Raw genomic sequence first — 23,440 nt, forward strand, 5'->3', positions numbered from 1 at the left:
ACTGGATTCTGCTGCCTCAAGAGCGCTTGGTAACTGAGAAGCAGAAGTAAATGGGCATGAGGATCATCTAGCCGCCTTGCCTTGGCTATGCCTTAAGGACGCTTCAGGGCCTGTGGTGGCCCAGGGTGGCCGCTCTGACTGATGTGGAGGTCACGTTCCACCTCCTGCTCCATCTGGACTTGAGGGATTCCCGCTCCAGGGTACTCAGTTCTCTAGCCAGACTCATTGGTCTTCATCCCGCCCCTAAAATCTCTCCCAACTCCTCTGCCAGCCGCGCCCAGTGGGGGAGTCTCAAACGCAGGCGGACCTCCAAGGCCGGTGCCGCGTCCCCCGGAGAAAGGAATGGACTAGAGGCTGCCTCCGCACCTCACGTCAGCACACTTCTGGCTGACGCGGCCCTGCGGCCAGGCTAGGGGAACGCGCAAGACTGAGGAGGCGAAACAGAACCAGGCCAGACCTGGCCAGCCAGCAACAACACAGAACACAGACCGTTCCCGCCTACCTCGAGCGCAGGGACAAGATCAATTTGGACACCAGTCCGGGCGCTGCGCAAGCGCGGGCTCCGGATCGCTCTCTCCCAATCAACGCCCCTTACGTCATCACGCATAGTGCGCACTTTTCCTGTCAAGCCGACACGCCCCCTCCCACAACCTGCTTCCTATAGACATCCCTAACACCACCCGGTCCGCAAAAGCTCCGCCCACTCCAGCGAAACCCCGCCCCTCACCTCCCGTCAGGATGGTACGCACAGGCGCGAGAGTGCGTCCCCGCCCCCGCCCCTTCTTCCGCGGGGTCCCTGTCGGTCCCGGCTCTGTCACCTCACAGTAGTCGTTGCCCGTGGCGGGCGCGGGGGCACGAGCAGCGCAGGGCCGCCTCTCCCCCGCCCGTCAGGCCGGGCCCGGGCTGGGTCGCCCCCGCTCCCTCTGTTCCCCACCCCAGTTGGATACGGGAAGGTCCAAGCCGTTGCCGGGTGCCAGAAGGACTTCGTGGCCGACGCCGCCACGGGTCCCGATGGATCCGCCGAATCTCTATCCGGTGAAGCTCTACGTGTACGATTTGTCCAAGGGCCTGGCCCGGAGGCTCAGCCCCATCATGCTGGGTGAGGGGGCTGGGGCGGGCGGGAAGGCAGGCCGGAACCGGGCGAGACGGTGCCAGGACGGCCGGCCGAGGTGGGGAGGCCTGGTCCTCGGTTCTGGGGGAGACGCAGGGCCCAGAGTTGGAGAAAGCCCAGTTATAGAAAGGAGGGATCTGAGGTTTGGGCCCCCTAAGCTCCACTTTCCTGTCTTCACGTTTGAATCCAGGGGGAAGGCATGGAGAGGAATCACGCCCTCCCCTAGCCTTTCACAGCCTCTTCAGCGGAGGGGTGGGGTAAGCCGGCCCTGGGACCCCGTGACTTCCCTGCCTCGCTTGGGGAGCCCTCTACGCCCCTTCCTCAGTGCGGCGTAGGGGAGGTGAGGATGCCTGCCGCGTGGTGCCCCTCGTGGTGAAAGGGACACTGCAGAGGAGATTCCCGGGTGGCCCTCGGGAAGCCTTCCCTCCGTGCCAAAAAGGAAACTCTTTCTGCAGTCTCTTGGGTAGGTGGGAAGAGAAGGCTAGAGCTGCGCAGAGACCCAGCCGTAGCCCCAGGATAGAGATGAAGGCAGGTCTGCTGGGGTCCGAACTCGAGAATTCACCAAGTTCGGCCTGAAAATGCGGTCTTCTCCACAGTTTCTAAGTTAATTGCTTTTGCCCAGATGGTAAGAAAGCAATTCTAGGGGAAGACTGGATACTGTTCGGTTAGTAAGGATTAGTAAGGGAACTATTTCTGTTGTGCTCCATTAAATTATTTAACTGCCAGGAGAGAAAATCAGTGTAGATCAAACCTCATTATAACCCAAATACCAAAATGTCTTGTGTAACATAGAAACTGTGAGGTTTGTCATTCCAGGTAATATTAGGCAAGAAAGGATCCTAAGAATTGAACAGCTTTGGCAACATCCATTTGAATGGTTTTTCCTGGTTTATGGAGACATTAGAAGATGTTTTAGCTCATGTGAGTGAGGTCAAGTAAGCAAGGCTGCTTTTGAGTGCTTTTCAATATCCTTGAGTTTCTAATGTGCTGTAGTGAGTTGAATTTAATCTCTTAACCCTGGGCCAATGAGTGGTTCCTATATTCAGCTTCACATCAGAACTATCTAGGGTGCTTGTGAAAAATACAGAGGTAGACAAACAAACAAAAACTTATAGACACAGACAACAGTATAATAGTAACCAGAGGGAAAAGGGATTGGAGATGAGGTAGAAAAGGGTATAGGGGGTCAAATATATGGTGATGGAATTAGATTTGACTTTGTGTGGTGAACACAATGCAATGTACAGATGATGTATTATAGAATTGTACATTTAAAACATATAATTTTACTAACCAGTCACCTTGATAAATTTAATAAATTTTTTAAATGAAAATATAGAGATACCTTCATTTTCAACATATATTGTTAAATGGGAATAGAAAATACAAAATTAAAACAGTTTTTAAATATGCAAGTGTGTATTTAAAGCAAAGGATAAGATTAATACTTGGCTTAGGCAAATAATTATTTAGAAGAATACATAAGAAATTAGTAACTGGTAGTTTATGGAAAAAGGAACTTGAAGCTGGAGACAGGAGTGGAAGGGAGACTTTGCTGTAACTTTTTTGTACCTTTTGAACTGTGTACTACATACATATGTTAATTATTTAAAATAAACAAAGTTTTAAGTATATAGATTCTAGAACTTCATTATACAAGTACTAAATAAGACTCTTCTGGAGTTTTGGTCCAAAAATCTGTATTTTTAAAAAGCTCTTCAGATCATTTTTAAGTAGCCAGTCCAGTATTGGACAGAAGTTTAGACCTGGATTATTAAAATGAGTAAAGCAAATGTGAAAGCAAAACTTACAAAGTCATTGTTTGAGGAAGGTGCTCGTTACTAATCAATGTCATCAATCAAGTTCTAACTAAACCTCTTGGAATGGAGCCATTTGGTTAGGCGTTAGATATTTCCTAGACCCCAAAATAAAAGTTTCCCCTTTACACTGGACATTTTTTTTTGTTCTATTATCTAACAGTTACTGATTTTAGCTGAAAGGGGCCTTAGGGATCATTGCTTCATGATTGATTAACAGATATTTATTGAGTTCATACTGTATGCTCTCCGTGTGTTAAGCTTAACTGAGGATGATATAAATGAACAAAGATGTTCTTTGCCACCATGAAGCTATTTAGTGGGGAAGACATTAAAAATAAATAAGCAAATAAAATCATTACAAATCGTGATAAGTTCTGGGCTATGCAGGAAGCAAACTGGGTGCTGAGACAGAAAATAACAGGAGACTTACTTTAAATAAGGATTATAGAAATAGCGACTTTTAAGTTGGAGATGTAAGGATTAGAGAAGCCAAATCTAATTCTCTCTTCTCCCTTTCCCTTTTCCCCATATTGCTTTCATGCCTTTTTCAAAAGTAATATAGGGTCACCAGAGCTAATTGTCATTACTTTCTAGAGTTGAAAACTGATGGAAAATGGGCATTGTCTTACTGCTTCATCCCATCCAGACATCACTAACCTTCAAGATGTGTATGTCCTAGCTGTGTTAATAGCCATATATTGATTTCCCTTTCTTAAATATATTTGAAACTTTAAAAAATCAGTTTGTTTCCTGAGTTTTGCAATGACTTCTAGGAGCTTATTAACAGCATCTATTGAGAGCTTACCATGTGCCAGATCCTTTTTTCCTGAGAACTTTGCATGTGTTATAATCCTCACCACATTTTTGTGAGCTAGGTCCTGTTATTACCTCTGGCTTTCTGTTGAGGCAGAGCTAGGTTAGGAAGACAGGCAGTCTGACTTCCAGAGCTCATGTTCTCCGTCATTTTGCTACCCCGCCTCTATTGTATAAATGTGTTCCCTTATAATTGATGCGAAGTACGTAACTTGTTCGTGTTTGTAAAGGCATCTTTGGCCAAATGTTTCAAGTATGAATGAGATAAAAATCTGGGCTCAGTGCATATGTGCCATTCATAATCATAGATTTATGATTGTCCCTCTTACCTTTATTTTTCTAAACTAAATTAGTGTGACCTCATCAGCAATACCCTCTTATTTTTATTATAACAGTTCCTCATTATAAGACCCCCACCTAGCTCTGTTACAGTCGCGATTGGACTAGATAAAGCCCAATGTAATTCCCTTCTCCCCAGAAACAAGGTAGACTCCACAGTTGTACTCTGTCCAGTTTTCAGTCTCCTAGAATGCTTCCCATAGAGGTATTCCTGTTCCACAGCCCTTCACTCACCATGCAAGTGGTCCCAGAACTACCCTTAGGATTCTAATCCAGCAGACAGCCCGATGGTACCTTTTTCTTTTCATAGTCACCACTTGCCTAAGATAATTAGCTATTTATAATTGTCCTTCAGTTCTTCTTGATAATTTTGGCTGCTCTTTAAATTTCTTGACCTCTTTCTGTGCTACAGTGCATAGAGATGAATGCAGAGGGTTTGGGTTTTAATTGTAGAAAGAGGTATTTTCTTGATTGTTTTCTGATCTGAAGTTTTTGTACATGCACATATCCTGAAATCGCATTTATTTTTTTTTTTACAAGCCTATCTCAAAACTGTTCTCAGGTTTAAAGACTGGGGGATATGGGGAAGGGGGAATTATATATATACTGGGTGTGTCAGAAAGACTTCAGCAAGAACCTTGAGCTCTGGAGGGCAGGACTCTGTCTCATTCCTCTGTGTGTCCTTGGTGGCCAGTCAGAGCTGGTACTCAATAAATACTGATTATAGGAATGATTGAGACTTGAACTCAAGCTTGAAGATTAAACAGGATTTATTTGAATCTGAGGAGGAGGTTTTTTTATGTTTTAATGCCATCTATTGTGCTTTGTTTTAGATTTTTCTTGTTCATTGTGTGAATTGTTTTATATCCATCTAATGAATTAATTTAGTGATCGTTCAGTTTCTTTATGGCAAAATAAAACTGATGTGGCTTCCGAGGCCCTTCATGATTCTGCTCTTGCTTTTCTCTCTGCTCTCAGCTGTCTCCACATCCTGAACGTACTGACATGAGCCTTTCTCAACCGGGTTCCACAAGAGAATTAAGCCCTAGGAAAAATTATCTGAGCGATATTTCTCATTCTCCCCAAAGCTACCTCGAAGCATTATGGCTGGATTCTCTTACAGAACCCCAGTGGAGAAGGGCCACTGTGTTCCCTAACAGGTCTGAACCGGGTCAGTTCTTTTTTACCTCCAGGCTTTTCAAAGACTGTGCCCCTGTCTCCCTCCATCTCTTGGCTTGGCTAACTTCTACTCGAGTCTCAACTAAAATATCACTTCCTCCAGGAAACTTTCCCTGACCCCCTACCCCCAAATCTTGGTCATGTGTCCCTATTATATTCTGACAACATCCTGTATTCTCCTTTAATAGCATTCGTCATTCTATTTTATAATGGTTTGTTTTCTCATCTGTATCCACACCCATCTCTACAGGGCTAGAAGCTCCGCTGGGGGCAGGACCTCTCGATTGTACCCCCAGGGTCTAGCACGGTGTTTGGCATTCAGTAAATACAAGCTGGTGAGTGGTAAGATGTCTCACAGCTGCCTCAAAGCATTACTACAAGGCCTAATAAAAACAAGCAGTGATCAAGAGGGAACCTTCTCGGTACTGAGGAAAAGAACTCACAAATCAGTTATTTTTATGCTAGGAAGGAATCTTGTACTGGCTCCAAGGAATCTTAGTACTAGAGTACTAGGTTGTTTTCAACCTTCCTTTTTTGAGGATTGAAGTACCCTCTCAGTTTTTAACAATGTATTTGCATTTCGATTTCATGATAACCTTTCTTTGCCTAAAGGGCAAGCCCCGCTGCCAAAGTGATTTTTACAATATTGGCACAGAAGCCCACTTATGTTATACAAATGTTTCCTTTTACCTTTTCTCACTTAGAATCACTATTCATCCATCGGTCCCAGAGAAGAAAAAACTGATTATTTAAGTTAACATTAACCCCATTATTTAAGTTAACATTAACTCCTTCACATCGCTGGTAATCGGGCAAATGACCAAGCCAACCAGCCGATTAAAACACTGCCAATAAAAACACTTTATCACTGGAGGTAGGAATCTGGGTGGACTGGAGCTACATTTGACGGTTGAGGTAATGCTGCCCACATAGAGCCCCTGCCACGGGAGGCCCTGCCCCTTCTCCATCCCCCACTTAATGCTTATTAATAGACATTATTTAGCACCAACAGCATACCAGCTGCCGATCTGGAGCACATCTACAACCAGCATGTATGTTTATTTGCACAAATCCCATCCATCTTTATTGATGAGGAGGTAGATGGAGTATTTTCTCTTTGACTTTTACATACTCATTTTACTCTTACAATCCATGGAAGGCTGACTAATGCAGACCTCATTCTATGTTTTTTGTTATTCATGCTAAAAAATAAAAAACCAAAACAAGGCTAATTAACATCAAAATGATCAGTAAAATATTTTACATATAAAAAAACAGGGCTGATCTCCATGTCTTCTGTTTGTTTTCATGTGCATACTTCATAAGCCTCAAAATCAATGCATTAGATGTGCCAACAGCTTGGAGACACGCAGCCATCTGACCCACCCGCTCTCCAACCCTAGCGGGAATATAAGCTGCTTCCGTAGTGTGCTAATATCCACCGGGCCTAATTCATTGTCCCCAAATGGCCTTGTGCCCTAATTCGATCTCAAACCACCACCTCCTACTCACTCACTCCCACCCCAGTCTGGCCAAAAAAAATTTTAAGATCAGTCCAGTCCCACTTTCCAATGCCTGTCACCCTGTGGAGGCGGCCATGGCCCCGATTCTCTTCCTCCTGAGAGCGGACAGCCAAGCAGCTACCCTTACATTTCTGCCTGAGCTGCTCCGACAAGTACGTCGTCATCGCTTGTTTTTTCCTGTTTTTATTCTGGACAAACCATCCATCTTTACTCGTAAAATGATGTTAATAAATAGTTACCCTACTCTACCATTATAGATGTGTGAGAATAAGGGTAACTATGAAGCACTTTAAATTAAGAAAGAATATAAATCCACTCAATTCATTTTGAATATTGTTGGCTCCCAGTGTTTGGCAGGTGGATAAATAAATGAAAGAATCAATAAAAAGATCTTTTTTCATCTAGTCCCTCTCACCATTCTATGAAGGTTGAGATTTCAGGTGTTGCTTAATGTAGCCAAATAAGGAGGAAGCGTAGTGTCCAGCTTACAGGCAAATTTAGTGATCAATACAGAGACTGTTAAGGAAAATAAAAGTAGGGTTTGTAACCTGCAACTTTTGAATTGTTTTTCAGGTATAAAATAACTGACAAGATGGTCTCTGAGGCCCCTTTCCAAAAATCCATTCTTTTTGTAGGGCTGGCTTAGAACCGAAACATCTGTCCAGTTGTCTTCCTAGGTCATTGAGCATGGGCATCTGAGAGGGCAGTCACAAACTCAGAGTGCAGTATGCCAGGGTTGCAAAGTCATTTGAATAAGACACCAGGGCTGCTAAGATTGGGGTTAAGAATTTAGGCCTCATTAGCACTGTGTGTCAACCAACAGAGCTAACGAAACAGAATGGCACTTCTGTTCCAGGTCCTTTGCTAGGTGCCGGAATTACAAAGACGCATAAGAAACTGCCCTTGTCTTTGAGACAATTGTAGTCTAATGGGGAAGAAAGACACAAAAACAGGTTGTTTCCACTCCAAGGTACTATGAAAGCAGTCACAAAACTTCCAAATCATAAAGCCCGGAAGAAATGAGTTAGCCTTTTTTGGGTGCGTGTTATATACCAGGCACTGTCCTGGGCATATTCATGTTGTCATCTCTTTTAATCTTAGAAATTTGTGAGGTAGACAATATTATGCTTTTTTAAAAAAACTAAAAAAGGAAACTAAAATTTAAACAGCACTGTCCAGTAGAACTTTCTGCGATGATGGAAATGTTCTAATGTTCTGTATCTGTAGTGTCTTGTTGGTAACCACTAGTCACTTGTGGCGTTTGAGTCCTTGATACGTGGTAGTACATCTGAGGAACAGAATTTGTACTTTTAATTTTAATAGCCACTTGTGGTCAGTGGCTACCATACTGGGAGGCTCAGGCTTAGAGAAGTTCTCAACTTCTACAAGGTGCTGTGTCATCTAGTCCTCTATTACCTCTGCTCATCTCTTACTTTTCTCCTCCTTGCCCACTCACTCCGGGCACACGGCCTCCTGAAGTTCTCTCAGATACACCTGGCCTGTCCCGCCTCTGTACACCTGGCCTGTCCTGCCTCTGCGTAGCTCCTTCCCTTGCCTCCTCCAGGTCTTTGCTCAAATGTCTTCTTAAAGCGGTCCACCACCATCTCTGAAACTCCCAGTCTCCCTTATCCTGCTCTTAATTTTTCTATATCACTCATTATTGCTAACATGATTTATTACGTTTATTATTGTTATTAATTGATTGTTGTCCCCTCCTCCAACCCATAAACACTATGAAGATTTTTTTTTTTTTGTCTCCATCATATACTGATGTATTCCTAGTGCCAAGAATAATGCCTAAAATATAGTAGTCACTTAATGAACATTAGTTCATTGTCGGACCAGGTAGGATTCAGACCTGGCCTGTCCACACCAGAACCTACGTTCTTATTCACTACACTGCCCTTTCTCTGAGTATAGCGCTCCTCCCAAAGTGAATGAGAGAAGGAACAGGCAAAAGAAAGCAGTATCCCTAATCTGGCCAGTTTCACTGGATTGGTACATGCCTTCAAGGAAATAAACAACAAATTGCTACCACTTAGACGGCAAGCTGTTTTATAAATGGCAGCCCGTCATCTCGTTTTAAAACACGATATTAATCTCCCCATTTTAGTAAACAGAAAGAGGAGGCAGGGTGGTCTTCTAGAGTCAGCTGGAAGTGATGAGAATCCAACCTAGTTTCTCTTGTAGCCCAGTAAGCCAGTATTTGAAGATGCTTGTCCTCGGTGGGTTACCACTCCCCTTTAGCACCCAGTCTGTTTTGGACCCAGCTCTGTGGAATTTAGATGAGGACAGAGTCGGCCCCTCGGTCTCTAGAGGCTGTCCCGGAAATCCTAGGCCGGGAGCCCTTTGTCCATTTGAGATCTTGTGTGCCAGGACAGCAAATCTCTAAGTGAAAAGCAGACTGGTGGCTGGAACCGAAAGAGAGGAGAGGGCTCTGCTATGTTTATTTTCCTTTATTATTGCATTTAGACTTGTAACATAACAACGGAGAATGAAATGTTTGTGTGTAAAATGGGACAGCCTTTCATATTAATTTGCTGGTGAAATCTGTTCTCAGATCTTACCCACCAATCCTGAAGTCAAATTTCCTTTGTCCTTTGGAGATTTTTAACCTTCTCCCCAAGGAGGCTGTTATATCTACTAGTAGTCTCCGTTTATCTAACTTCCGTGTGTACACACTGGGATCTTTTATCCGTTATCAGTACTGGTCACAACTCTGTATTGAAGAAACCGAGGCTCAGAGAGGTTGAGTAAACTTGCCCAAGATCCACCACTAGCGAGAGGAAAAGCTAGGATCTGAACCTACGTCGTACTCAGATGATGCTACGCTGAGCCATCAGTAGGTTATCCTGAAGGAGCCATGGTTTCTATCTCATTTAAAAAGTTCTCTTAAAAGGGCAATAAATATATTCCATTTTTTTCCCTAGGTAAATTCCATAATTTACTTAGGATAGAAAATTGTGTAACTTACACTAAAGGAGAAGCACAAGCATATCAGCTCTCCTTCTACACTAGTGCTTAGAGTTTCATCCTTTAGAAAAGCACAGGGCAAGCGTTGAAAGTAACATTTAGCAATCAGTAAACAGTTAATGTGAAATTGCAAACAAAGGGGTTGATAATGTTCTCACATCTCCATCTCTCACTGCCTTTCCTTCTCGTCCGTAGCACGGTTACCTCTCCTGGACTACTGCAGACACCACCTCACTCGTCTGCTCTCTCTGCCCGCTTCCCTCCAGCTCATCTTCTGTCGGTTCTAGAAAATATAGCTATCTTTTAAAAACATGGATCTGATCAAGGCACTCTTTTGCCTGACAGCCTTCGACATCCCCACCGTGTAGGACGGCCCCCAGTCTGGGCTTAGCCGACTTTGCTGGCACCCTTGCTGGCCACCAGTCCTCTTGACACCATCACTGCACCCTTTGCTCTACTCTGTAACACCTTAGCCCTTTTCACAACAAAAAGAGCGTGTGCGTGCGTTTCCACGTGTTCTTCCCTCTGGCAGAAATGCCCACCCCCGCCCTTCCTTGTTCACTGGTTGAATTGCAGCTTATGAAGGTAGTTTTTTATTATAGATAGCACCTGATTTTTACCACATTCTAGAGCCTGTCAACGTGTATTTTAGTTAAGTCTGTCTCTCTTTCCATTGGACTTTGGACTCTTTAAAGGCAGGCCGGTGATCCGTCAATATTTGCGTTTCCATACCTGACATCATTTCCGGTATCTAGAGGTATAAAATATATTTGCATTGACTATTCAAATGGATGGCACTTGCAAAGTTTTGCTCTCTCATTTTCTGAAGGATTTTACCTCACATCTGGTCAATAAAGTCGCAGATAATAACTTTTCTATACTTTTGTTTTACTATAGTCTCTATAGATGAGACTACGACATTAAAAAGGCAAAGTCGAATTGACCTCAAAGGGAAAAGAAAAGCGGACATTAAATTGGGCACATCTCTACCAGTGTTTTTATCTTGCATTCTGGTGAAGGATTCTGATCACTTTTCAACTCACTTGACACGACATACCTGTGTCACTACCGAAGAGCCTCATTGGAGGAGAACTGCTTTCCTAGAAAGTCCCTCTTAAGGTTTATAATGGGTCACTCTGGATTTGAGGATGTTCTGGATTTACTCAGGCTGGGGGGCCATTTAGTCGAGTCCCAAGTGGCTAAATCTCTTCTTTTCTCCACAGGGAAACAACTGGAAGGCATCTGGTAAGTGGGGTGGGACTCCTGACATTGACTGGTTTATGAAGCAAAGCAGAACCTGTGCATTTCCGGTTCCGGTCTGTGGCTTCCAGCCTGAAACCTAGTTCTCTGTATCATAAATCTTCAAGTGGTAATGCAGAGCCTCTCGACCAGGGATTTGTTTGCACACTCACACATACTCCTCCCCCGCCCCGGGACATTTGGCAGTGTCTAGAGATTTTTTGGCGGGTGGGTGGGTGGAGGCCAGGAGTTCTGCTATGAATACCCTACCATGCACAGGACAGCCCTCCACAACAAAGAATCTCCAGCCAAAAATGATAGTAATGCCAAAGGTGAGAAAGTCTGTCCTAACGAAAGGCAGAATGATGTCATGCCCACCCCGACCAAGCTTTCTAACTACAGAGGTCTCAAAGCCCTGCATATCTGTCTGTCCTAAAACACATCTACTCTGGTCCCTCAGTACCAGACCCATCCCTGTCAGACAAGATAGTGGCTGAGCACTCAGTTCCATTTATGAGGAAACCGTAGGTCAGTATTTCGTCTTGACTCCTCGAGCCTGCTGACATTGGGTTGACCAGAATGACCCTTTGCTTTGTTTGACTCGAACTGAGTAACATGAGCACCTTCACCTGAAATAGGTTGCCACTTCACGCCATTCGGTCTTCGCCTCGGCATGGTCCAGGTGAACTGTTCCTGTGAGTTTAAAGGGCCGGGGAATACACCTTGGTCCACAGAACTTTATTTCAGCAATTGATTTCTCAATATGGGGGTGAGCCTCTAGGGGCGCCCTTCTGCTCACGTTATCTATAGCGGTGGTTCTCAACCAGGGACAATTCTGAGACATTTGGCAGTGTCTGGAGTCATGTCTGGTTGTCCCCACTGGTTGGGTGGGTGGTACCAGCATCTAGTGGGTAGAGGCCAGGATGCTACTAAATACCCTGCACTACACAGAGAAGCCCCCCACAACACAGAATTATCCGGCCGCAAATGTTGATAGCGCCGAAGTTGGGAAGCCCTTATCGGTGGTGTTTATCTTGCCTTCGTGTGGTTAGTTTTATAAGGCTGCACAGTCATATCCTTGGGCAGAAATTATTCTCATTGCAGTGTGGTGATTGCTTTTTCTCAGACCGGTTTTAAGTTTTCGGCTTATTCTGTCCCCTCTCTGCGTTGCAGGCACACGTCCATAGTTGTACACAAGGATGAGTTCTTCTTTGGCAGTGGCGGTATCTCCAGCTGTCCCCCCGTGAGTGTCTTCCCCCACACCCTGTCCTGCAGTCTCAGGTTCCGGGGGGTTTCCAGAGATAGGAATTTTGCTGCTGCTCAGTACAATCTGGCTTCTAGCCCAGAGTTCTTAGGCCTGTGGCGTGGTTCCTCATAACTACCTAAGACTCGGCTCAAGAAAACCTCAGACCCTCCAGCCAACTGCCCTCCTCTCTGCTCCCACGGCACTTGTGGGTCCCTCTGTGTCACACAGAGCACGTTGCAGTGAAACGAGCTATCCCTGAGTCTCCACAGGGAAATGTGTGACAGTTCCTTGTGAGCTGAGACCGGCTCCCTTTTCTGTTCCCATGACCAGCTCAGTGCGTGGCTCATAGTGTGAACTCAGCCAATATGAAGCTGAACGCTGAGGGCTCTGAGAGGTAAAGTGAGTTGCCCACAGTTACACGGCCAGTAAGTGGCATTAGCACTAAAGCTCAGGTCTCTCCGACTCTAAAGCCCGTGCACTTTTCCAAACTATGTCTGCCTGAGCGATCTCAGTTTTGTCACAGGAGGTGCTCAAAGGCCAAGCAACCATTCGTTTTGATGTTCATAAATGGGAAGTCATTCTTGATTTCTTCCTGGTGCCCCACGTCCTATAACAAATCCTTCATTAAGCCCAGTTCATCCTACCTTGTAAACGTATCTTAAACCAGTCCATCTCTCTCTCTCTTCCCATTTCTCCAGAGCTTTCACCTTAATCCAGGCCACCCTCATGTCTAACCTGGCCCACAGCACGCATCCACCCTACTTCCTCAGTCAGTTCTCCACACGGGAGGCAAAGTGATCTTTTCAAAGTGAAAATCTGATCCTGGCATTCCCCTGCTTAGGTCAGAACTCTCCCTGTTGCTCTTGGAATAAAAGCCAGAAAGCTCAGCATGGCCTCCGAGCCCTGCCTGATGTGGTCTGGGTCTCCCTCCCTGCGTGGCCTCCTTCCAAGTCATATCCTTCCCCACCCTTGAACACGCCTCGGACATTAAACCTGTCCTCTGACTCCAGCCCACCTCCCTGAGCCTTCACCTGGTTGTGCCTCTCTGTCCTTCAGATTTGAGCTCAGTATCCCTGACCCTGCAGATGGGAGGCATTGTGTACTTCTCCAGCAAGACCCTTATGCAGCTCCTAATAATACATTGGTTTATGGGATTTTTTTGTCTGCCTTCCCCGCTAGACTGTAAACTCCCTGAGGGCAAGAATCTCAACTGTTTTGTCCACATGAAACCCCCGGTGCCTAGCATAAGGCCCGGCACATAGTAAGTTCTCAATACATATTTATTATATGAGTGAATAACTGGGGAGTTGAATAGTGACCTTTTAGTTTCTTGTAGTTCTGAGATCATTATTCTCTGTCATGATTATCCTGCTCACCATATCTTCCCCAGTGCCTGGAACAATGTCAGGCACATAGTAGGTGCTCCCTGGCTGTTGCATAAATTCATGATCTTTGCAGGAAGCTAGCTCTGCTCTGGGGCGCTCTCCCCTCCCCGCAGCCCACTCCCAGCTCTGTCCTCCCCAGTGATCCTGTCGCTTCCCCCTTGCCTTGTTTCCCCACTGGGCCTCAGTCTCTCCCTTGGTCTTCTATGGCCGTCTGTTAACCCATGGCTGAGAGTTTTCTGTAGGCCTTTCAGAGGTCACTAAATTCCCTTACCTGGGGAACTCTATCAGTGTTGTTAGATTATCCTCACAGATGATAAGAGAGTTGAATTGTGGAAATATTTGCCAGCCTGTCATTTCTCACAGCCCTTTGCATTGCCCCAGTGTCACGGAATATCACGTGTGTCACAAGAAACACTGACTGCATACCCTGTGAATATAGGCATAGAAAGATGGCCTGTCAAGTGGGAGCCATTTCTAGTTGTCCCGTTCTGCCCGCATGAACGGGGATGTTGGGGACAAAGGGAGACTTCAGGTGCTGGGTTTCAGCTGAATAAGCAGATAGCATCAAGAGTCCAACCTGCATGAGACTCAGCCTCCTATGGCCCCGCCAGAAACAAGAAGCCCAACTGCTTAGCCACGTCGCCAGCTTGTGGCACTGGGAAGTCTCCCAGAGGCTCTAAGCCGTTACAGCCCTGATACAAACAGGGCTTTACCTGCCCTGGGCGCTCTGAGAGTCACAGGTTGCTGGAACAGAGCATCTGTGGTCTTCCATGGAAAGCCATGCTAAAAAAATTCAATGGCAATGGTGACTTAATGACTTTCTTTGGGTTGGCTCTTTTAGGGAGGGACATTGCTTGGGCCCCCAGACTCTGTGGTTGATGTGGGGAGCACAGAAGTCACAGAAGAAATCTTTCTGGAGTACCTGTCCTCCCTGGGGGAGTCTCTGTTCCGGTGAGTGGAGACAGGGGAGGCGGTCAGTCTGTCTGTCCCCCCCGACTAGATAATCGGCCCCTAGAGGACAGCTACCAGGTCACATCCCCCAGGGCACTCAGCACAAGGTCTGGCCCAGTGTTTTCTGAATAAATATGAAGAGAAAGCAGTTATGGCACCAAAAAGCTGAGCGTTGCCCTGCGGCTGGTATTCCATCCAGTATACCTTCTGCCGAAGCTCTGAGGAAAGGAAGGGCTGTTTGTTCCTTCTGATCAAAATCGGCGGCTGCTGGCCTTTTGAGCCACGCTTCTCTTGCTCAGGCCCGCTTCCACTTCTGGAAGTGGACTTTCCCTTCTAATAAAACCTTTCTTTTCTACTGTAAAATAAATAAAGAAAAAATCAGATAAAAGCAGCTGCTGCTACTTCAGCACGTGCTGCTCTCAACCCATACTGGCCACGTGTGTCGTCCTGAAAATCAAAAACAGGGTTTATAGAGGGGTTGGGACGAAATACAAACCTGAGCGGATTTAGTCAATTTCAATAAGTGTTAAACTCTAACCCTAGAGTGAATGTAAAGATTCCTCTGGAACTATAGAGAAGCCACATTTTTCTTTTCTCCTTCCCCTACAAACCCGGTTTTAGTGGTCCAGAGAGGTGAGTCAAGTGGTCCTTTCCGAGTGTGAGGGAAGAGGGAACTCGGTGCTCAGAGCCAGCAGCGCTCACCGTTCCGTACCTGGTCTGAGTTATTTCAGACACCTGCTGACTCTCATACCTGTTCTCTAAACCTTTCTCACAATGCACAGAGGCGAGGCCTACAACCTCTTCGAACACAACTGTAACACCTTCAGCAACGAAGTGGCACAGTTCCTGACCGGACGGAAGATCCCTTCCTACATCACTGACCTTCCTTCTGAAGTTCTCTCCACGTAAGTGGCCTCTGTCTCTGCCCCTGCCCCTGCCCTTGAGAACCCCATTCATACCAGTGCCACTCTGTCCACGTCTGCCTTCGCCTGATCTAGGCAGAAGCCTCCCAGGCCGGGTGGGCCCTGTCCCGATGGCAGCTTCTGACACAGAAGGCCTGGGTTTTCTCTACTCGCCGATGCTCACCTGTGTTAACCTTCACCGTCCATGACATTGGACCAACTCTACCCTGGCCTGGGTGCAACCACAGGACTTAGAAACTCACTTGTACAGAATCCTGACGTCAGTCTTTCCTGCTGCGCGTGCAGCGTGCCGCTCCCCAGAAGTGCCTACTGAAAACACGGTTTTAGGCAGACGAGCGGAGAGTAGGACAGAATTAAGAGGGTGGCTCGTCGGTTCATTTTTCTTCCCCTGCACCGAGAGCTCTTTGATGCCCTCAAAGATAGCTTCCTACTTGCCCTCATACCTCGTGGGCCATCATCTAGGCAGTGTTCCCTAAAAGGACGTACACTCCCAAAGCCATCACACCCTTCCCTTCCTTTGCTGTTGATTGCGTTCAGGCAGCCTCTGCTCACTCCAGGACCATGTTCATCTGCTGACTCTGACTCAGTTTCTCCTGAACTGGGGCCCTGTCCAACAGGGATCCTGGCAAGTTTAGCAGGCTCAGCAAGGTGAGCTGTTTTTCACACCTGAGTAGGAAAAACTTACATAGGAAACAAGGCTGCCTGCCAAGCAGTGAGGAAATCCCCACCCCCAGCCCTGGCCCTGCCTTCCTTGGTGGGTGTGTTAAACCCCACAGCCTTACTGAGGGATCTAGGTTATGGGGCCCTGAGCAAACTGAAGTATCTGGAATGTTCCTGCTGTTATTATTTGATGGGTAGAGTTCCTGGGCTTGTCTGAATTAAGGTTAATAATCTCTCGGTTTCATCTGTTTATGCTTTGGAATATTTCATTCCCTTCGAACTTGGGGACAGTTTGCAAAAACGGCAGTATCCACCCAAGGCAAAAGAAAACCAGGAACTGAGAAGCATTGTGGGCAACTCGTTTTAAGGTTGGGGTAATCTTGGAAAGTCTCTAAGACTACAGTGTTTGCGATGTTTTTTCCAGCTAAGCTACTGTGAGAGCAAACTGGGAGCCCTTGACAAAGTGACATTAACACTTTCTGAGTTTTTCCTGGCTGGTCCCTGTACCCCCAGCAGACCTTAGTTCCTGGAGGAATGTCACTCCCGACTTGACCTTTTTCATGTCCTTTCTCTTTTGCCTCAGCTTCTTCATTAAATTTTATTTTTATCTTCTTATACCATGAGAATTAAAAGTACAAGTACAGAAAGTACAGAAAGCTCTTGTGCCCTCTATGTAGCCGGCCAGTTCAAGCCATAGCTAACCAGGACCTGGAGGTGAAGGTGGTCAGGTGGTAGCATCCGCTGAGGGGACGCTAGGAGTGAAAATGCAGAGCAGGCTCCTTAGAGACCCCCTCTGTGAAAAACAATGTATGAGGTAGGTGAGAACATAAAACCAGGTGACAGTGAGCTTCTTCCCCGGGGGGTGGTGCCGCTGCACCCGTGGGTGGAGCGGGGCACGCTGGCCGTGGCAGTCTGCGCCCACAGCCCGCCCCAGCTCCTGTGTCTTTTCTCTCCGCAGGCCCTTCGGGCAGGCCCTGCGACCCCTCCTGGACTCCATCCAGATCCAGCCGCCCGGAGGGAGCACCGTGGGCCGACCCAATGGCCAGAGCTAACAGGACTGCATGGGCCCACCCTGCCTCACAGGGCTTTTCCTTTTTAAACAAAACAAACCCTACCAGATTTCTATTTTATAATTTTACATCAGAGCTAACAACCAGGGGACGGCTTTTTAAATTTCCTAGGGAAGGAGATCATCAGGCTGCATGTAGGACGATGCTGCTAAGAAACGGAACAAAACGCCATCCCTTCTAATAGCATTATACTAATTTATTAAGGCTGTCTTGTCTGTGAGTTCACTTTGACGCTGCTTCCTGAGCGTCCTCCACACTGGATAAAGGGAGGGGTTTGTTTTAGCAAAAAGCAGGAGGCAGTTTGGGGGAGCCCCAACCCAGAACCTCTTTCCAGAGACCGCCCATGCTCTGCCCAGGTTGCCACCACCTGTGGGACCCAGGTGAGTTTTACGTCATCCATGACCCAGAAGCAGTTACCTCTCTGGCACTGAATGAACCAAAGGAGCTGGTGCACGTGGGACCAGTTTCAGGATGACTAACCCAACCTAAGTGAACTCTTAGCCACAAGCTCTCTCACCCGCCCTCCTCTACCCCAAGCAAGGCCATGGGGCCAAACCTGGAGCGGCCAGAAAGCTCAAGATTGAGGGAGAGTGACAGCAAGTGTCAGGCCAGAGAAAACAGGATAAAGCCATTCCTCCTTCGTCCTAGACTGATTGCCAATCATCTGCCATCAATTTCAGAGAACCTGCCTTGCTGCCTGTAGGCGGCTCTTCCTCAACATGGCTGACCTGTCGTAGGTAGTGAGGGTCTGGGCTGCAGTGGCAGAGACCCAGGCCTTCTGTCTGCAAGTAATGTAGGTTATCTGCAGTCGCTGTACCCACCCCACCCAGACCAATATGCAGTATTCGGCTAGGGACCAAGGGGACATGGTTCCCTGCTCCAGGAAAATGTCCCTGATGCAGAAAGGATATAATGCAGAATCAAAGTGGCAAGAAAATTTAGAGTCGTTTCCGATGGGGATTTTTACATTATCTTAAATGTGCTTTGAAGACACGTGTAGTTTCTGTCGTCATTCTGACTTTAAGGAAGCATAGTTGCGGGTGTGAGTGGGGATTTTCCTAATGAGCTGCTGCTAGGAGCTTACAGGCAGGGAACAATCTGGAAGTTTCTTAATCTGGAGAGGCCTTCAGATTCCCTTTCTTCATGTCATTTTTTGGGGAACTTGAGGGTGGAGAAGGGACTCAGAGCTGCCAGGTACCTGAGTCCCAACTCTGGCATCCTTGGGTCCCTCCTGCCACTCCTCAGACTTGAATTATGTTCTCTTCCCTGGTGTCTGGCCTGCAGCTGGTGCCTTTCCTCTCCAAAAGCTGCCGCTCACCTCTGGCCTCCTCTCCTATCTCTGCTGTCAGCCACAGCAGTTGGCATCATCAGGGTCTCAGCTAGAGGAAGAGATGTCATTCCTCCTCAGTGTTTGCCTGTCATCTGACCAAGGGCATGTCCGTGATGACCAGCTGTAAAATCAAGTGACATTTTGGAACTTTGCCAATGAGCAGTTTAATTCTCAAGAGCCACCGATTTGCCAGTGTGCACAGTACTGGTGCATTAGAGCAGAAAGTAGAGGGGCTCTCACGCAATGTTGGCCGACTGGCAAAAAAGACCGAGGAGAATGGGCTTCAGCGGGGTTGCTCCCAGGGTCCAGACCGTCGTGCTGCTTCCCACCTGGGTTTCTCTCCTCTCCAGCTTGCCTTGCCCAGCCCCCTCTCTTCCAGGCTCCCGCTCCAGACCTCTCCACCCTGAGCTCTAGCCAGGGGGCTGGGCAACACCAGCTCCCTCCTCTCTCCTCTCGCCTCTCCAGGCGCAACTACTCTCGCTCCTCCCAGCATCACCTCCAGACCCAGGGCTGTACTGAGAGAGAGTAGCCTCAGTGGCTCCCCTGAGAGATAGATACTTGGTTCATTGAAAGCCCCCTTCATGCCCAGCAGCCATTTGTGCCAATGCCCGTGCCCTAGGGTTTGTGGGACGAGGCGGAGGGACCAGCAAGCAGTCTTCTCAGAGCCTTGCAGGAAGGCAGGCTCTCCCTCCCTCCGCCACTAACGGTGGAAGACCAGGAGCAGGCTCGGTCCCCAGCCCACGCTCACGTCCCTCTCTCTGTCCCAGCCCACCCTCACATCCTTCTGTCAGCACTTCAGGAGCATGCTCACTATGACCAGCGAGCTCCACATGGGTGTGTGCGGGTGAGCAGAGTGAGAAATGAGCCATGTGTGTAACTGTAGTGCACAGCAGACGCCTCCATAGGGGTCCACTGGTTTAAAGGGATAGAAGGAGGAGGGATGAGACTGTCACCCCCTCCCAGAAATAAAGCTTGTTCCTTTGAGATTCTTTTTCCTTTAAAGTCGAACTAATTGTGTCTAGTACGGAGGTGTTTGCTGGTTTCTTTGGTGTTTTTTCTAATGCAATAAACTCATTTCTGCCTGCTGCATTTGCGTAGTGCTTGAAGGTCTGGGTTTGCATCCAACATAAAGAAACTCCGGGCTTCTCAGTCTGTCTCCCTCTGAGCTTGACTTTGCTCGGTCTAGATATGCTGCCTTTGCTTGGTATAAGACTTGACGATGAGAAATGATGATAGCAGGGAAGAGTGTACGACTTTCACCATTGGAATACTACTTGCTTAAGGTTACCTCACAGCTGGTGGTAGAGTAAGCCTCAAAAGCCTAGTCTGCTGTCCCCAAGATCTTCCCCTAGAGCATGTTGGTACCGGTCCGTGGCCTGATAGGAACCGGGCCACACAGCACCGCACAGCAGGAGGTGAGTGGCGGGCGAGCCAGCGAAGCTTCATCTGTGTTCGCAGCCTCTCCCCAGCACCAGCATCACCGCCTCAGCTCCGCCTCAGATCATCAGGCATTAGATTCTCATAGGAGCACCAGTCCCTGGTGCCAAAAAGGTTGGGGACCACTGCCATAGAGGACTTTGGCCATCAGGACGTCTGTCCCCGCCCCCCGAAAAAGTGTTCAGTTCTGGTTTCGGTTTGGCTAGAGACTGGGCCCGTGGGTCCGCCCCTGGGGTCTCTTTCCACCTTGGTACCATGCCTTCATTGAACACATGTTGGGGGTGGACAATAGCTCTCCGAATGCCCCCTGCTACTACCAGACATGCCAGCTTGACTGCAGGTGTCTGCAGGGTCAGCTGGCCACCTCAGAGTGCCTTCTGTGGGCTCAGCCTGTGCTGGGCGCTTTCACACAACGCACTGGAGATGTGGGTGCGCCGGTGTGGAAACTAAGTTATCCAGGTGGCAAGTGGCTGGGCCCTGGAACCCAGGCCATGTTCCTCATCACTGAGGAACTGTGTCTTTCCAACATGCTAGCTTAAGAACAAAAGTTCTGTGTCTTCAGAGGACACAGGGCAGGTAGCTTTGGCTGACATATGTACGTCCCAAAGGCTGACATGTTCAGAGCAGGAGTCAAGAGTGCCTGCTCTGAGATCACAAACCCTGGGCTTAAGTCCTAACTTTGCCACTTGTGGGCCAGTCTAGTTATCTCATCTGTAAAATGAGAGAACGGGACCTACCACACAGGGTGGTTTTGAAGAGAGTCAATGCAAAGCGCTTTGCACAGCGCCTGGCATAGATGAGGTGCCCACTGAATATCAGACCGAAGGCAGAATCCATCCCACAGCTGCTGACTACAGATGCCTGCAAGACAGCTCTGTTCAGCAGCCTCGGCCAATCCTCTCCGCTGAGGACAATTTACAAGACAAGGCACTATAGACTGCTTCTTGGGGGAATGGCAGAAAACATTTTACCCTTAGACTTGGTGACTCATGGTAAGCCAGTCTGGGCTGAGTTCATTCAACCCCACAAATACTTCCCTGGGAGCCCACTGTTTGAAGCAGCACTGGGCCTTGTTACAGACAAGGTCCCACACAGGCAGGAATGATCTCTAGGGAGGCTGAGAGACAAAAGGGTAGATAGATAATCAATAATCTCAGGTGGTGATAGTGCTAGGGAAGAAAACCGAGTGGCAGCATAGTGTGTGAGGATGTGTCAGGAGGCTGGGGAAGGCTTGTGTGACGGGCTATGTTTGATCTGACACCTAACCGTAGATCTGAGAGAAAAGCACTCCAGGCACAGGGAGCATCAAGTCAAAAGGAAGGCCAGAGTGGCTGGAGCATCAGAGCATGGCGGGTGGCGGAAGGTGCTGAGGCTGGGGAGGGCCATGGGCCAGACCATGAGGGATCTTGTAGATAAATGACAGGATTAATTGCTAGACTGAGAACAGACTGGGGCCGGGGGACAAGAAGGGCATCAGAAAACCAGGGAGGGAGGGGGGTGCCGTTTTCAGGCAAGCGGTGAGGTGTATTGTGCATTTGCTATGTGCCTGGAGCTATGAGGAAGCCCTGGAAATTAGTTTGGTCTCGGCCCCCCAAGAGTTTAACCTGTGAAGAGGAACAGAATGGAACAGCCCCTGTGAAACATGTGAAAGCAAGAGGTAAGGGGACTGCAGAGCCACCGCCAGCCACTTGCCCTGCTTCCGTAAGCTTTCACTGGACTACTCTGGTTTTGATTTGGGGTGTACTTAGACTTCTTCATTTGTTTTTTCCCAAAATGAAAATAATCTTTAGTTATATGATATAAAGATAATAAAGATTTAGAAAACAAGCAATCAATAATAGTACAAAGAGAGGGAAAAGTCACCTAAAATTCCACCATCCTAAGAGATGTTAGCATTTTATGAACTTCCTTGCAGATGTTTCTGTGGATTTGAAGACACGCAACTAGAAGTGCTGTGTGGTACCTGGCTTTGTTCTCTCCACACGTAGTAAAGTTTCGTGAGGCTCCAGCAACGTAAGCTTAGGCGTGGAGGCGGGGCCTGCTCTGGAGTGGGAGATGGTGTAGGAGGGCGCCTGCCCAGGCTGGCAGGTTGGACCATGAGTCCCACGTCCTCTGCCTGAGAGGGCAGGCAAAGAACCAAGTAGGGATCTGGCACATCCCTTAATGTGAGCCCTTGGCCATGGAGCCTGGCTGCTTTGGAAGTAGACAGGGATCCTGGGGCTGGTCCTTATCCACAAGGTTGTCCGGAGTCCCCTGCAGAGATCTCCGTCCTTTGGTTTACCCCGCTGAAGAGAGCCGGGAGAGGTCACGCGGCAGTGAGGGAGATGGACACCAGGGGGAGCTGTGGACTCACGCGGCCCAGACCACAGCCAAACTCGTACCTCAGGTCACGTGAGCATGCCTTGCCCCACCCCCACCCCCCGCCCTTTGGTGGCCCCCCCAAGAACCCACGGGGCAACACATTTATGAAGGACCTTCTCAAGTTTGTCTCCGAACCTCTCCAACCCCCACACCCTTGGGGCAAGTGCGGGTCGCCATCGCTGCAGACGGTTTCCAATCTCCACCTCGATTTACCTCAATTTACTGTTTGCTGAACCTGAATCCCCTCTCCCCACCTATCCTCAGAGCAACCCCTTACCAGATGCTAAAGGCCCAGCTCCGGCATTTCCTCTGCAAAGGCTTCCCTCCTTTGGGTGCCTCTCCACACACTCCCCAGCTGAGGCGGGGCCAGGACATGAAACACCGAGGGGGTGGGGCAGGTCATGAAAAGCCCTGAACCTGGATGGAGCTTCTGCCTCAGATACCCTGCTCGAGGCCTTCCATTCCACTCTCTGCGCCTCGGTTTCTTCAGCTATAGAATAGAAACTATGGATCAGATCATCCCTAAGGCCCCTCAGAGCCAGACGGACTTCTCTGCCCACATCGGAGCATGAGAAGTGCGGAGTGACTTGCCCAAGATCTCACAATCCTGGGGGCTCAGCTCCGATCCACAGAGATCACTAACACCAGGTGTCAGGAGACAGCAGCCCCTTCTTCCCCAACCCCAAGGTGGGGCAATGCTGCCCCCCCATCTCTGTCCCCACTGACTTTGGCTGAGGGAATCCCAAGGGGGCCTGCGCCAACCCAGCAACCAACCCAGCAACAGTCTACACCCCCTCCACAAACACCACCTCTGAACATGAACCCTTCAGCTTATTTAAATTCACCAGACTTGTTTTCTGTGAAAACAATGTAAGCACTGCAGAAATTTTGAAAAATGGAGGAAAAATAGCCAACACTCACAGGCTCCCCAACCTCCCACTGCCCTTGAACCAAGATGGAATGAAAACCAGCAACCAGCCCTGACCTGTTCTTTGCAGAGCCTCTTTAAGCACATCTCCTCCCCTGCGCCCTCATCTTCCTGACAGCAGAGAGGCTGACAGTGGCAGTTCCATTTATAGA

General features: G+C 48.0%; 1 protein-coding gene across 2 annotated transcripts; it reads left to right on the forward strand.

The window, feature by feature from the left end:
- Positions 1-730: 730 nt before the first annotated feature.
- Positions 731-19,651, forward strand: DESI1 (desumoylating isopeptidase 1). Of its 2 annotated transcripts, XM_023535893.1 has the most exons (7): positions 731-1,099; positions 1,928-2,032; positions 10,982-11,003; positions 12,171-12,240; positions 14,470-14,579; positions 15,362-15,484; positions 17,121-19,651. In XM_023535893.1, the coding sequence occupies exons 1-7, from the start codon at positions 1,012-1,014 to the stop codon at positions 17,212-17,214; spliced, it is 612 nt and encodes a 203-aa protein (XP_023391661.1). In that variant the 5' UTR covers positions 731-1,011; the 3' UTR covers positions 17,215-19,651. The 2 variants fall into 2 exon arrangements, with proteins under 2 accessions (XP_023391661.1, XP_011367336.1); XM_011369034.2 differs by lacking the exon at positions 1,928-2,032 and having other exon boundaries at positions 738-1,099.
- The last annotated feature ends 3,789 nt before the right edge of the window (positions 19,652-23,440 follow it).

Source organism: Pteropus vampyrus, unplaced genomic scaffold, assembly GCF_000151845.1.
Source record: "Pteropus vampyrus isolate Shadow unplaced genomic scaffold, Pvam_2.0 Scaffold145, whole genome shotgun sequence".
Taxonomy (NCBI): Eukaryota; Metazoa; Chordata; class Mammalia; order Chiroptera; family Pteropodidae; genus Pteropus; species Pteropus vampyrus.

Bases quoted from the DNA above. Each gene is read 5' to 3' on its own strand.
- DESI1 (XM_023535893.1), top strand. From the start codon at position 1,012: ATGGATCCGCCGAATCTCTATCCGGTGAAGCTCTACGTGTACGATTTG. The intron at 11,004-12,170 runs GTAAGTGGGGTG...TCTGCGTTGCAG, and splicing joins AAACAACTGGAAGGCATCTG to GCACACGTCCATAGTTGTAC. The intron at 15,485-17,120 runs GTAAGTGGCCTC...TTCTCTCCGCAG, and splicing joins CCTTCTGAAGTTCTCTCCAC to GCCCTTCGGGCAGGCCCTGC.